This window comes from Arachis ipaensis, chromosome B3, assembly GCF_059453495.1.
Source record: "Arachis ipaensis isolate K30076 ecotype BB chromosome B3, ASM5945349v1, whole genome shotgun sequence".
In the NCBI taxonomy this organism is placed as follows: Eukaryota; Viridiplantae; Streptophyta; class Magnoliopsida; order Fabales; family Fabaceae; genus Arachis; species Arachis ipaensis.
The window spans coordinates 102,641,716-102,657,700 of NC_142438.1; the positions used below are offsets into that span (position 1 = coordinate 102,641,716).

The 15,985-nt window shown below is 36.2% G+C and overlaps 1 protein-coding gene and 1 non-coding gene across 3 annotated transcripts; both read left to right on the forward strand.

Annotated features, from left to right (window-relative positions):
- The first annotated feature begins 4,890 nt into the window (after window positions 1–4,890).
- On the forward strand, window positions 4,891–4,963 carry TRNAA-CGC (transfer RNA alanine (anticodon CGC)). The gene has a single exon. It is a non-coding gene; the product is annotated as a tRNA-Ala (tRNA).
- A 77-nt stretch (window positions 4,964–5,040) lies between these two features.
- Window positions 5,041–10,503, forward strand: LOC107633386 (Pentatricopeptide repeat (PPR) superfamily protein). Of its 2 annotated transcripts, none has more exons than XR_015907421.1 (12): window positions 5,041–5,625; window positions 5,886–6,046; window positions 6,215–6,292; window positions 6,814–6,893; window positions 7,182–7,266; window positions 7,730–8,149; window positions 8,589–8,696; window positions 9,124–9,198; window positions 9,312–9,399; window positions 9,512–9,583; window positions 9,674–9,727; window positions 10,085–10,503. XR_015907421.1 is itself a non-coding variant. In XM_088509109.1 (12 exons), the coding sequence occupies exons 1-12, from the start codon at window positions 5,193–5,195 to the stop codon at window positions 10,163–10,165; spliced, it is 1,728 nt and encodes a 575-aa protein (XP_088365235.1). In that variant the 5' UTR covers window positions 5,041–5,192; the 3' UTR covers window positions 10,166–10,503. The 2 variants fall into 2 exon arrangements, 1 of the variants encoding a protein (XP_088365235.1); XM_088509109.1 differs by having other exon boundaries at window positions 9,124–9,191.
- The last annotated feature ends 5,482 nt before the right edge of the window (window positions 10,504–15,985 follow it).

Consider the following 15,985-nt stretch of genomic DNA (forward strand, 5'->3'; position numbering starts at 1 on the left):
CGAGCAATCCATTCGACTTGCCTAGCCAAACACTCATACTTTATTTTATTATCAGCCATTATAGGAATTAAAATGGTATTCATTTATTGAGTTAACAAATAGACTAAATCATGATGACTCTCGTCAATATGTTGTCAAAAAGCAACCATAGACACTGAGTTATTGAATGTCGAACTGATGTGGTAATCTCGACTCATTTCAAAATGAGAAAGTTGATTATTAACCGCACCTGGCACATCTCCAAATCTAACTGGAGGCGTAAAACTATCCATGGGTTAGGTGTAACCTGGACGAAGACTAAAATGAGGCCAACCTGCAGTTACCGGCGATTGAATTTGAGTTAGAGAAACTCGAGGACGTGGGTTACGTCCACTACCCCCACTGGTCACATTATTAACCACAATATTCTCTCTAAAACCATTTCCATAATTTTGAATATTTATTTCTACTTAGGATGTTACACTTGCAGAAGTCTGTGCTACAACTTTAGGGACATTATTGTTTAATGAAGATTCTATATTGTTGTTTGAAGTCTCTTTAGCGATACTAATAATTCTACCACTCCGAAGTTGCATGCACTAAATTAATACCATATCAAAAAGAAAGATCTTTGACATAATTTCACAAAAATTATTTTACTGGGCGTACCAATTTGTTATGCAGATTTTATAAATCTTAGTTGGTTCGATATCTATGATTTGGGAGCAAAACATACTCCTCTTTTATGAGTACTAGTTTTTCTTTATGCACCAAAGACTTTACTTTAAAAAAATAAAAAGTGAATATAAAATAATATGCAGACTAGAATAAAGTTCTTTAAATTCAAAAAGAAAGAGATTATCGAAAAATAAATGCTTCAATTTAAAGAAAGTAACTAATGCCTTCAACAAAGTTGAAGGACTTTGAAATTAAAATGACAATTCAGAACTTTAAAGAAGAAAGAAAAAGACTTTGCAAAAGAAAGGTAAACTGCATTGAAAAGAAATTATAGGAAATTGAAAAAAAATGTAAAGACATGAAAGAAATTCTGTAGAAAATAAACTCGTGGCAGATTCAGATAGTCGCTAGAATATGAGTGTACGAGAGTATTTTCTGAAAACAAATTCCAACCACTTGTCTCTTTCGAGGCCCGTTGATTTATAGATTAATCTGACCAATCTTGTCTTGTCAAGTCTTGCTTCTGAAGAATTCAAAAAATAACTGTTCCCACCAAATGTAAAACCAAATAATTGTCCTTGTGCACCGCATCATCAATCTTGACATGTTTGTCAGCTTCATTTTTTGATGGGCTATGTCAAATCAACAACCCTTCTATCAATATCCATTTTTCAAGTCGACACTCTTAAAACTTCGACCAATAACCCTTCGATTAATGAACTCTTCAACTGAAAAATTCATTATCTAACTGATATGCTTTAAAATAGAATAAATAAATTTTTAATTAATACTAAATTAACAATTAAAATGATTGATAATTAATATAATTATATATTTATTATAGTCATTAATTATAGCTATTAACTTAATATATTTTATACCTATGATTATTTTCTTTTATATATAAATTTTAACCAAATGATTATTTTCTTATATGTTTATAAACTTTTTAGTGCAACTATTAATGTTTTATTAATTTTTTTGTGTATTGATTATTTAAAATTATACATAAGAAAAGTCACAATTTATTATTTGTTTACAATAACTTCAAATAATTGATTAAAATATTCATCATATCTTAAATTATTATATATAGATATTTTATTACAACGTCAATAAATTTTTTTAATACAACTCATAGTATTTTTATTTAGCTTTTGTTAAATTAATAATTGAAAAATATAAGTTATTGTTAGCAACATTTTTTAACTTAATTATTGAATTTTTTTCTTAGTTATACTAGAAGTCAATAAAAATAAATTTATAAATCAAAATAAAAATGTATATTAAAAAAATTAAAAAGCAACCTATCCAAAAATAATAGTCATAAAATATAAATTGAGATAATAATTAAAATTTCTCTAAAATTAATTTAATCAAATTCTAACATTTAAACTAAATTATTTAAATAATATATAAATTATTCTAGACCTTAGACACATATAAATTAGAGTCATTTTCGGAACGATAATCAACTGAAATAATGTCATCAACTTAAACATTTAGAATTCGTGCAAATTTAGAGTATCTTCATCATCCGCTATTTATGTAATGCGGCAATGTATAGAATAAGCATACCAAAAAACAAATTGACATTTATTTTCATCGATGACATTGCATTGACGCACAAAAAAGGTGGTAGTTTCTGGAAAAAAAAATCATAATATGTTATAAAAAATATTTTGATTATGAAAAATTTAAAAGAAGAAAATTTAAACATAATATCAATATTTGAAATTACATCTCCACTACGAAAATTTGGTGGCACACGTAAAAAGTATAGAGGGATGGAATTTGAATTTGGCCTATAAAGCTCCTTAGAAGCAGTTGCTCAATTAAAAATCGAGTTCCTTCTAAGAAAACTAACATTATCCACATTCCATTAGGTTGGTTATAATATATGAGTAGATCCAATCATTTTTCAATAAAATAGAGTTTATTGACCATTCGTTGAACTCTTACATCCATGTAAATAGAACCCGGATTAGTGAATATAATCCTAGGTAGTATTTGATGGATGTGGTGCATTGTAAATGATTACGGCAAAGAATAATTGCGTCGTAAGGTTAGATGGAAAAAAAGCTTGAGTAAGAATAATAATCAAATTATCAAAAGAATAATAGAATGTGTACATTAATAAAATATTGTTAAAAGTTATAGGTTATACCTTTACAGAGTCAATTTCGATGAAAAACGAAGAATATATTTTTGTTGTGTGAAGTAGTCAAGAAAAAATAATAAATTAAAAAATTAAACAAAATACTTTGGTTCTAAATATTAGACTCATAAATCTCATACATGGCACTATGTATAACCTTTAGTATATCAATTTATGTGTTATTAATATACATGTGCATAACAAAATTATTACCGTAAATATAATATAAATAGTAATTATATTATAATTATTGACAATTAGAATGATTAATAATTAATATAATTAGAATGATTGATAATTTGTTTAATTATTCATTAAATATTGATTTTTATATAATTATAAAAAAATATTTTCTTAAAATAAGATGAGAAGAAAGAGATGTTATTAATGTAAATATCATATAAATGTTAATTATGTATGATTAAAAATTAGTATAATTAGAATGATTGATAATAAAAATGATTGATAATTAGTATAATTATTTATTAAACACTAATTTTATATAACTACAAAAAAGTATACTTTTCTAAAATAAATTGAAGAAAGAGAGGTATGTATACTAACACCAAAATATATCATATCAATATTTTTGGTATTAGAATACTATCCGTTTTAAAAGAATATAATTATTTAGAAAGAAAAAAGATAGAACAAGTTTAATATCGTCTTATTTTTTACACTCCAAACACAAACATGAAACAAGCTTTACTAAAATCATAAAATGTATAGAAAAGTCAAAAGCCTAAGTGATAGTAAAATAGAGGGTTAAGTATGATTTGCTCCCTAAGGTAGGGGTTGAAAATTTTTTTCGTCCCGAATCTTTTTTTTTTTTTGCATTTCGAATTCGTCCCTAAGGTATAACTTGATTTTAAATTGTTATTCGAACCAAAATATCCCTTCCATTCTTCACCAAAATCCTCATTTTCTATTTTTATTTTTTTTCTCCATCACAGCATCATCTCTTTTTTTTTCTTCTTTTTCATCAAAGCATCAGCAACAATAAGAATGAAACAATGTAATAAACATAAAAAAAAAAAAAAAACAGAAATAGAAATAAAAAAATAAATCTGTATAATCTCCATCACTATCTCTCTCAACTCCAAAGAACAACAACAAAAGAAACTAAAGTAGAAGCAACTAGAAGCATCAACAACAACAATGAATAATAGAATCAGAATCAAAAACAGAAGAAACTGAAGCAAAATAACCATGGAAGCAGAATAGAATTAGAATCAACAATAATAATAGAATAAGAAATAATGTAATTAACAAAATCAATAAATTCACAAATAAAAAAATTTCACAATATAAATTAACAGAAGAATGAGCAATGTAATTGACAAAATCAACAAATCAAAAACAGAATTGGAACCATAGGGAGGACCAGCAGTGAGGACGCAAAGCAGTGGCAAGGACGCGAAGTACAGCAGCGAGTGACGAGAAGCAGCGACGACCAGCGAGGAGGAGGAGCAGAAATGGCGAGCGGCGTGCAACGTCCACCCTTACGGATCTGTTGGCGTCGACGTCCGTCCGTCCCTCGCCCTTCCCCTCGTCTGTCCCTCACCCTTTCTCTTCTCCCTTCTTTGTCTTCCCCTCTGACCTTCCCCCTTCTTCTTCTTCGGTTTTGCGCTTTTCCTTTTTCTCGTGTTTTCTTTTTTTTTTTATTTTATATTTTTTTAATTAGGAGTAGTTTAGTAATAAAAATTTAAATTTTGATAAAAAAGACGATTTTAAAATTAAGTTAAACTTTAGAGACATTTTATATACAAAAAAAAGTTAAAGATAAAAAAAATTTTAAACCTATACTTTAAGAATTAAAATTGTAATTAATCCTAAAATAGAAGAACACGTTTTTGGAATAGTGTCAAACTAATTGGAGTTGATTTGGAAGGTTATATCAATTAGAATAAACTGGAAAACCGCTAATAACTTCTATAAATTTTTGGTACTTCATGTGCCTATAAAACATATGTTATGGGAAATGAAATGTGTCGTCTTAGATGTTAAATTTGCATAAACTTATAGTCTAAATATTTAGAGGTGAGATTATTTATCTTGATCCAATATTCCATCCAGGGGGTGTAGCTCATATGGTAGAGCGCTCGCTTCGCATGCGAGAGGCACGGGGTTCGATTCCCCGCACCTCCATTTTATTATTCTGTTTAGATGCGAAAAGATCCAACGGCCGAAAAAGTTCGTTATCCAATTTTGCAGCACGGACTCTCACTCAAGTTTCACTCCCCACAAAAATCCTGACAGCCCCTCGTTCCTCATCTCATCATTGCATACCAACAAACAGCAACCCCCGCCCCCATAACCGCCACTTGCTTCGAAACCAACCTTAGCTTCGCACCGGTCCTTCTAGAAGATTCCCGTTATGACACTGAACTTGTGCTCTCCATGCTTCTCTCGCCTCCTCCTTCGTCACTCTTCTTCTCCGCTCAACAAACTCCCCGAAACCTGTGCAAACCACAGCTCCAACACTCTTCTTCCAACTCTCATCTTCTCCTCTTCTCCGTTTCTTCCCTTCACTTCCAACAACCTCTCCAGAGCTTCCCTTAGTGAAAGCCACAATGAGATTTCTCAGGATGCCGGCCAGCTCGACCACCACCAGCTCCTCCTCCGAGTCGCCGCCTCTGCCAAAGACGCCGATGATGCCTTGCTCATGATCGCACAGAACTCTTCAAGAAACGGAGGCGGCCTCGTTTCCGCTGACGATTCTTCCACCATCATCTCCGCCGCGCTTCAGCGGAACAATTCCGAGCTCGCGTTGTCCATTTTCTACGCCATGCGCGCAAGTCTCGATTCAGGTCACGAATGCTTCCATCGCTATATCTTTCTTTTCTTTAAGCTTAATTTCTCCTTTAATTTTAGCTCATTTCACACTGTATAGTATTATCCTTTAATTTCTTTTAACAATTAAAGAAGATGAAGTTCATGTTGCTGCTGAAACCTGAGAGGTTATTTTGCTGGAGAAGCTTTTTTATTGTGGTGTTGTTGTGTATTCATTGTGTCGGCTTTGCTTAGCGTTTAGCTGCTATTTAATGATACTTTCTTGCTTTATGATCAGTTGGCGGGAATGGACCTTTGGTTGAGGGATGGAAGTGGTCGAGGCCAAATGCACATGTATATACGATCTTGATTCAGGGTTTGGCGGCATCTCTGAGGGTTTCTGATGCCCTTAGGGTGCTCAAATATATCTGTGAGGTTGGGGTATCCCCTGGTGAGGAGGTATGGTTAAGCACTTATATCCTCCTTCTCGTCTTTCACTGCTTTATTTATGGTTCTGCATTCTTACTAATTTATACACGTGCATGTGATATATTCGGCTCTTGAATTTGTTTCAGTGATGTAAATTTCATTTATATATTGTTGTATATTCCTTTTATCTTATCACAGGTCCGATTTGGAAAGGTAGTGAGGTGTCCTAGTTGTCAGATAGCTGTTGCAGTTGCACAGCCACAACAAGGTATTCAGGTATCTCCATGTCAACTGTGAATTTATGATGCCCATAACCGGTTTTAGGGTACGGATGCAATCATTTTGAGTGGCAGACATATTGATGATTTCATTTGTTATTTGAATTATGATACGTGGTACTTGTATTATTGCTTTGATCAATACATGCAGACAGTTTCTTGATCCTTCTTTCTGTAGAGTAGAGATCTTGATGTTCTGTAAAATATACGGGCCCCAAATAATGGAATAAGTCAAGGACGAGTCAATATCTGTCTAATCACCAAATAAATTGTGTATCCATAGCACCCATGGGATCTGTGAAAACTAAAAAGGGCTACTAAAAATTCTTGCCAAACCTTCATGCCTGCTATGATGACATTAAGGCCAAACTTATATGACAAGAGCAAGTGAAGTAATGTTATGCTATATAGACCTTGGTTGACATCTGTCTTTTAGTCAAATTCTGGATAGATCTCGTATGATTACGACTCTTGATCTTTGTGATAGTTATAAGGTGTATATGGACATTTCTTCTGCAGATTGTATCTTGTTCAAAGTGTCGCTACCAGTATGAGCTTGTTTCAGGTGACATAGTTAGTATTCAGTCAGAAGAAATCAGGTTGGTATCGTCCTCTTATTTCTTTCCCTTTGATTTTACTTTTAGTTAGGATATATGTAACCTTTTTGTTGGATGATTTGAGTTTTTATAAACTTTTGTGTTTTCTATATTTGCTGCTCGAAGCACCATACATGAGCCATTCAATATCATCTTTTTTCTTCCCGTTTTATTTTTGGTATAATCAGTGTCTGAGTGTCTGTCTCTTAAGTTAATATAATGCTATGTATGTGCATGGTGTTGATCATGGAATATTCACTTTTTCTAAGGATCTCCTCCTGCCGAACGCAGCATGGACATTACAGCGTGGGAAAGGGGGTTAAGTTTCCTGAAAATGAAGAAGCAAAGCATTCCTGCGGCTGTTCACTCTATGGTGGTATATACCCTCCACTCACCTTTGAGTCTTTGACATCTAATGTTGGCGTCTTTCTCTGATTAATGCAAGAGTTGTAATCGAGGACCTATATATGACTTGTGTATAAGTTGGTTAGTCATCCGAGGGAAGCCATTTAAACAACAGACACCTTACCTATAGCTTCCATGAGATACAAATACATGCTCATTGTTCAAGTAGTAAAACTTTCACTGCAAACAATTATACTATGCAAAGGTTATTTTAATGCAAGATCTTTGTCATTTCAACATTTCTTTTCTTTTTATCTACTTCTTACAATGTTGCAAGCCTGTCACGAAAATATGTCATATGAAAGCAGGCTCTTAGATTTGAGAAACTAGTGCTTGAATTTCTTAATTTTTAAAATAAAATTTTGTTGCTATAATTCTTTTTATGATGATTCACTTCTATGTCTCTTTCCATCTATAACTTTCCTGCCATTTAGGTGCAAACCCCTTCTGGTATGGCTCGCACCCACAGATTTGCAACCGAGACGGTTGATGTTCCCGCACAAGAAGGTGAAAGGGTAACTGTTGCGGTGGCAGCTCCATTAAATGTATATAGAAAAGTGGGGCCCTTTAAATTTAGCCCAAGGGCCCCTGATCTCTATCCTGGCGAGGCTATGTGCATAACAAACCACAAAGATGGGCGAGAATCAATTCTGTTAAGAGCCCCAACAAAAGAGGGAAATTCATCATTACTTAATCCCTCAGTCCTCTTTCCCCTTCTTGCTGTCCTTGCCACTGGTGATGCTGCCTCTGGACTTATTGACCCCGGGTTGCCCCAATTCCTATCAGTTGTTGCAGTTTCATCACTCGCTGTTGGAGCCACGTTAAATTCCGTCGTTTTTCCACAGTTGAAGCAGGTACTGCTGTTAGTTCATCAGTTTTGTTCCCATTGATAGATGCTTGTTTGCCTATCTTTTGTCTATCCAGTTTTACTTAAAAGAGGCAATCTTCTTGTTGATGATGCTTATATTGTTGTTTCCCCTTTGAAAAAATAACTTAAAAATGGCAATGTGTCTGCAGTTGTTACTTTCACTCTTTCGGTGGTTTAAACTCTATCCACATGGGTTTGTGCTTTGTTTTATTACTACTCGTCCTTGAATATGAGAAATAGGAAACAAAAGGGTGCAACTTTTTTTAGTTCATGACTTGTGGGCTCCTTCGATGGAAGTTATTGCAATATGGAGGAATCAGTGTGGCTTGATTTCCCCTTATCTTAACTTTGTTTACATTACTCAATTATGAGGGTTCTCAAGAAGATATAATTAGTTCATCTGCTCTTTATTCTGGCCAACACAGCTTCCACAAGGGTCGGTTGAGGTTACTGCTATCAAACAACGACTTCTATCTCAGTATGATGTGATTCTGTCACGCATCAAAGACCTAAAAGAGGCTGCTGAAAAAGAGGTGTGCTACATTCATGATTTGAAATTAGCATGGTGATATATGATTTGATAATTCATACATAATCCAGTTTGAACCATCCTGCATGTTCGTGTGAATATTTTGCTGTAAAGAGGGAAAGATATAGTTATGTCTGACTATAATTTACATTATGTTGTAGAAAAATCATCCTGATTGAAAAGGAATGCAGAATGCTGAACTGAATCATCTAATAATACACTAGCAATCTAATTATAAGTAACTTATAGAAAATACTTGAATATGTCATAGTTTCCTCCAGAAATTGTCTGAGTACAGCTCATTGATTGTATATTTTATTTATGACCGAATAAAAGAGAGTGCGAAAATCTTTATTGAAAAAAGGCACTTTGTTTCCTATCCTTATGTGGATTTTTACCTGTACCAGTTATATTTACTTCCTCCTTTGTAGATCTGGATGTTAGCTCGAATGTGCCAACTCGAGAACAAAATTTCAGCTGTTGGAGAACCTTCTTATCGGTGAACTGTGAATCCGCAACATCATAGATTCTTTGTTTCTGATATGTTCATGAAATAGTTTTTAAATAAATAAATATGTTGTTGAAATAATCATTTTCTCCTCATTGACCATTTATGCAGGACTCGTAGAAGTAAAGTCAAAAGGGTGCGAGAGAGCCTGCAAAACTCCCTCAGGGGAAGGATTGAATTGATTGATAGCTATGCCAGGGTATGCTTCTCAGAAAAAAGTATAATGGGAAATATTTTTTCATCCTGAAAATACGTGGTAGTTCTCTGCAAAATTTGAATAAATATGTGTGTTGAATGTTCTCTTTACCCAGATTTCTTCAATGATTGAAATTGAAGTGGAGATGGAAACAGATGTTCTTGCTGCTGAAACTGCTAGCAATGCGGTGAACTACTTAATCATCTCTTTATTTTTGGGCCATAATATCTCGCCAATAACAGTTTAATTACCTAGCAGAGGGATGGTTGTTTTGCAGGATACTATCACAGAACAGATAGAGCAAATTATGGAGATGGAAAATCTGGAGGAGGTATATTCTCCTAAAATGCAAACCTCTTACCTGGATTTGTAGGAAAAAAAATTGGAATAGATCTTTTCATTAGTCATGTGTAAACTTTTATCAATGATTATACCTCTCATGCTCTTTCTAATGATTTTGATATATTTTTTTTTCCACAATAGCTTAGAAAAATATCTCCGAGATGAATATCAAATTCTTAGAGTAGGAAGTAGAAAGCCAACAATGATACCATCTCTATTTTGTACTTTTTTGTTTGACCTGAATTCCTGGCTAAGCAATTAAGATTGCAGCATATCCTTCAATGGATTACAGTACTATTTACACGTGCTCATAGATGAATATTTTCATACCATTTTTCTTATGCAGAGATGGAAAATAGAAGCAGAAGCCAATGACGAGGCCGAAAGAATCCTTAGTTCTCAACCTATGCCTTCTGAGGACGTTTAATTTTGTATATGCAACTGGCTCGTGCTGCTGCATCATCACTTGAGCTTAACTCCCCAGCTTAATGGGCTATTATTATTCTTGACTGAGTAATAGAGCAGCAAGGTCAACTTTGTCTGGCGAAGGCTTGCATTTTGTTTTTTTTTTTTTTTTTGTTGTCTTTTTCTTGTGATCATATTGGAAAAGGGTGTTAGTGTCAATGTGGCATCTGATGCAAATATCTTTGTTGCCACTGGAAAGTGAAAACATCGTTAGGGGTCCTAAAATGAAAATGCTACGTCAGACAGGAAAAATATTAATGAAAATCAACCATGTCACTTGTTGCATGATTTCCTCCAGCAGAACTTCTCCTTGACATGGGTTTAATTGGAGGTTTGGTATTGAATAATAGTATAAAGAAAAAAAGTCGGCAATGAAATATGCATCAAAACAAACAAAGGCCAGCAGCAGTTCAACCCGGCTTGATACCACTTAAATTATCCGTTTATGCAATGATGCCCAATCAACTAGGACCATCTCGCCAATGAGCCATAGTTCAGAAGCCATATGTCCCCCTTCCCTGCTAAGTGTTCTCAAGTTCGAGCCTCATGTAATGTAACTGGAGCCAAAAAAAAAAAAGGACCACCTCCATTCTTCGTTGACAAATGAATGGCATAAAGGGAAGCTAATTCTTCGCTGACAAATGAATGGCATAAAAGGAATAGCTTCTGCTTGGCTTGATTCCACCGACCTATCCTATTGCAACCATCGATTCGCTAGAGATGAAGACTAGATGTATGATAAGGCAGCATTTGTGGGTGCTAATGGCAGGAGAAGAGCATATTCTAATCTGGTCATGCATGGTAGCACTGAGCCACAGTCTGATTCGGATGAGATAGATTCGGAAGACAGCTTGCCTGAAGATGAATATCGTGTTTGTATGGAAGAGTTGCTTGAGATGAGTCAAGCCCACAGGAAAGCCATCTAGAATACCCGGCGAGAGGCAAAGAGCCAGCCTTCTATCACGGTGAAAAGGTTACAAAATGGTATCATCACCATCCATGTTGGCAAAAAAAAAGAGGCTTGAGAAACCATGGAAGAACACCCTCATAGTCAAGCTCCTTGGGAGAAAAATTGTCTATGGCATCCTCAAAAGAAGGCTGGATACTATGTAGGCAAAATCTGGTGGGATCAACCTCATTTATGTGGGGAACGGGTTCTTTGTGGTGAGATTCTATAGCGAGGAAGACTACTGGAATGTATTAGAGGGAGGTCCATGGCTCCTCTTCGACCACTATCTAACCATACGTCGATGGGCTCCTGACTTCAATCTGTTTGGTGCTGAGATCAACAAAGTCGCTGCTTGGGTTAGATTACCGGACTTGCCGACAGAGTACTACGATAAACAATTCTTGGGAACAGTAGGCGATCAAATAGGAAAGATGTTAAAGGTAGATATGAACACGGCTAACGAATCTCAAGGCAAGTTTGCAAGATTGTGTGTCGAGTTGGACCTTAGCAAGCTCCTGGAAGCTAAATACATTGTGAATGGTAGCACTTACTAGTTACTACATTGATTATGAAGGGCTTCATATGGTTTGTTTTAGTTGTGGGAGATTTGGCCATGTGCATGATAGTTGCATGAACACGTCTGGTCAAGCTAACAGTAGAGAAGAAAGGAAGGGTGTCCTGAACCAAGGCGGAGAAGAGAATATTCTGGGTGCTAATGAAGGAAGTGTCCAGAAATGCAGGAAGGAGGGAACCAAACCGTCAAGGGCAAGGAAGTCATTTTTGAGTATTCTAAGTACAGTGCATGGATGGTGATCAATGGATAGAATAGGACAAAAAGGAGCAACAACACAAAGGACAACAATGGCATGAAAAATGACAATGGACAACGAGGAGACAAATGGAAGGGCAAAATGGGAAAAGGAATTCCTTACAGGGAGCTAGATGAGAAAAGCCAAGGCTAGTTCTGCAGCCCAACCCAATATTGAGGTCCAAGCATCCCAGGTAACTCGAGCCCAATCTTCGAAGAGAAATCCCAACCTCAGTTCTTAACCAACCACATAATCAAATCATAGATGCACTAGATAATGTAACCTAAGCCCCTTCTTCACAAGCCCAACCTTTGATCACCTCTCATCACCTCTCATAATGCACCCTTCACCCATTATTAATTCTATGGATGTTTGTATGGTGATGGAAACACCGCTTGCACTTGACCTAAAGTTCAAACCACCTAACCCAGCTGAACCTTCCTTTTCAGGGTCAGACCTTGATGTTATTATGGCGGAAGGTACTGCTGCAGTGATGGAATGGGGAAAGAGAGAAGTCCATTGGGGGATGCTACATACAAGCCCTAATGGGCTTGCTCATGTTTTGTCCTTTCTTGCGTGATCGTTGAAGCTTGGCTTCTTCTTTTTTAGTTTACAATGATTATCTTTAGTTGGAATGCTAGGGGGCCGTAGGCCAATATAGGCCAAATTTGATTGTTGTTCAAGAAACAAGATGTAGTGGGGATGTAGCAAAGAAATCCATTGAGAGAGCTAGATTCAACTCCTCTATCATCGTTGATGCTCAGGGATTCTCTGGGGGAATTTGGCTCTTGTGGAACAATCCTAACTTGAAGGTGCAGAAAATAAGTCGCCATAACCAAGCATTGCATGTCTTGATCTGTGAAGATGATGGGCAGTGGTGTCTAATGTTTGTCTATGCACATTCCCAGGAGGCTCGCTGGAATGAAGTTAGAGGCTTTATTTCTGACATTGCCGATTCTATTCAACTGCCTTGGATGTTGTGTGGTGACTTTAACGTTATCGGGGATATGAATGAGAAAAAGGGTAGAGCGAGATCGGACCTAGCCCAGATTAGACATTTTAATAATTGGGTGGATAGATGCAACCTTCTTGATCTTGGTTTCTATGAAACTAAATTCACCTTGATGGGCCTGTCTTGAATGATGGAGAAAGATATGAGCAACCAAGACTGGCAGATAAAGTTTAATGAATCTTTTGTTGAAACTTTGCCAGAATCTGTTCTGATCACCATTCACTGCTCATATATTGCAGAGGCAAGTACCATACCCCTAAAATCAAACCCTTCAGATTTGAGTTTATGTGGATGCAGCATGAGGATTTCCAATCTTTCATAACTGAGGCGTGGCCAAAATACCTCCCTTTGGTTCCTGCCACTCATGTTTTTTTGGAGAAGATCAAAATCTGGAATTGTGATATCTTCGGGCATCTATTTAAGAAAAAAAGATCGTTACTCAACAGATTAAAAGGCATACAAAATTCTCCTAGGTATGGTAAGAGTGACTTCCTTGAAAACTTAGAGGAAGAACTTAGCGGCGATCTAGAAAATATTTTGGACAGAGAGCAATTGTTTTGGCTCCAAAAATCCAGAGAAAATTAGATGATTCAAGGAGATAGGAATACAAAGTATTATCATACAAAAAGCCCTTATTAGGAGGAGGAAAAATAAAATTCTTAAACATAGAGGGGAGAGTGGAGAATGGGTAGAGAATATTGAAGCTCTGAAGGTGCATGTGTGTGATTTTTTCCAAAGCTTATTCAAGGACTTGAACCCTAACAGAGATCCTTTTATAAAAAGTAATTACCTAGATAGCGTCATTCCCAGATGTGGTTCTTGGCAGTCTAGAAACAAAGTTCATAGCAATCGCCTCCCATTTTCACTATGGCACTTCTAGAGGCTAAAGAGTTCATGACATTTCTAGTGCTCAATCTTAACCTTCTGACACGTGAGACACTTCGAAACAAAGGTAGTTATGTCTTTCTTCATTTCGGGCCACCAAAGCATGTGGCTCAAATCCTGGTACATCTTAGTGATGTCCGGATAGATTGAAAATCTGCTATATTGTGCCTCCGTTAGTATCTCTTGTCGCAGATTATTGGCATCCTAAACACATATCTTACCTTTGAATTGCCATAGTCCTTCAGCGTCCTATCTTACTTCTCCTTATTGGTCCTTGTCAACACATGACAAAAACCTGGTCATCTTCGACTCTTGAGCTTGAGCTCGCCGGATTGCCGTCTTAAAGTCATGAGTTAACTGCATATGTGCTAAACACGTTCCTTGTGAAGTCTCTCTTAGTCCTAGCTTGAGTCCCTCCCTCAATTATTCTTCCTTAATTTTCATCCAAGAGAGACTTGCATTCTTCCTGCTAAGGGCATCTATGGCACATTTGCCTTTCCGGAATAGTAGTTTAGTTTGAAGTCGTAGTCCTTTGAGAATTCCATCCATCTCCTCTGCCTCGTGTTGAGTTTCTTTTGGTGAAAAATGCACTTCAAGCTCTTGTGGTTGGAGAAAACCTCAAACTTGACGTCATACAATTGGTGTCTCCAGATCTTGAGAGCAAATACTACAGCTACCAACTCCAGGTCATTAGTCGGGTAGTTCTACTCGTGAGGTCTAAGTTGTTTTGATGCATAAGCTACCACGTTCCTATTTTAATTTTCTTCAATACACACCTTAATCCCTTAAGCAAAGCATCGCAGTAAACTTTGAATGGTTGCTGTGCGAAATTGTGATCATTCCATTCCTTGGTAACGGTGCTAAAAACTCAATACGCACGTTCATGATCTTATATCTGTTTCACAATTTCGTACAACTAACCAGCAAGTGCACTGGGTCGTCCAAGTAATAAAACTTACGTGAGTAAGGGTCGATCCCACGGAGATTGTTGGTATGAAGCAAGCTATGGTCATCTTGTAAATCTCAGTCAGGCGGATATCAAATGGTTATGGAGTTTTCGAATAATAATAATAAATAAACAGAAAATAAAGATAGAAATACTTATGTAAATCATTGGTGAGAATTTCAGATAAGCGTATAGAGATGCTTTCGTTCCTCTGAACCTCTGCTTTCCTGCTGTCTTCATCCAATCATTCCTACTCCTTTCCATGGCAAGCTTTCTGTAAGGCATCATCGTTGTCAATGGCTACATCCCATCCTCTCTGTGAAAAAGGTCCAAATGCTCTGTCACGGCACGGCTAATCATTCCTACGTCCAGCACTCGCGAGTTTGAAGTTCGTCATAGCCATCCCTTCCCAGATCCTACTCGGAATACCACAGACAAGGTTTAGACTTTCTGGATCTCAGGAATGGCCATCCATGGGTTCTAACTTATACCACAAAGATTCTAATATCTCGGACTCGGTTCTCTGTATTAGATATCTACGAGATACTCATTCTAGCTTGTTTGTATGTAGAACGGAAGTGTTTGTCAGGCACGCGTTCATAAGTGAGAATGATGATGAGCGTCACATAATCATCACATTCATCATGTTCTTGGGTGCGAATGGATATCTTAGAAGAGGAATAAGTTGAATTGAATAGAAAAACAGTAGTACTTTGCATTAAATCATGAGGAACAGCAGAGCTCCACACCTTAATCTATGGAGTGCAGAAACTCTACCGTTGAAAATACATAAGTGATGAAGGTTCAGGCATGGACGAATGGCCAGCCCCCAACGTGATCAATATGATCCAAGGATAAGCTAAAAATCATGTATATCTCCTAAATACAATAGTAAAAAGTCCTATTTATACTAAACTAGCTACTAGGGTTTACAGAAGTAAGTAATTGATGCATAAATCCACTTCCGGGGCCCACTTAGTGTGTGCTTGGGCTGAGCTTGAAGTTTACACTTGCAGAGACTTCTTTTGGAGTTGAACGCCAAGTTGTAACGTGTTTTTGGCGTTCAACTCTGGTTCGTGACGTGTTTATGGCGTTTAACTCCAGACTGCAGCGTAGAACTGGCGTTCAATGTCCTTTTGCGTCGTCTAAACTCGAACAAAGTATGGACTATTATATATTGC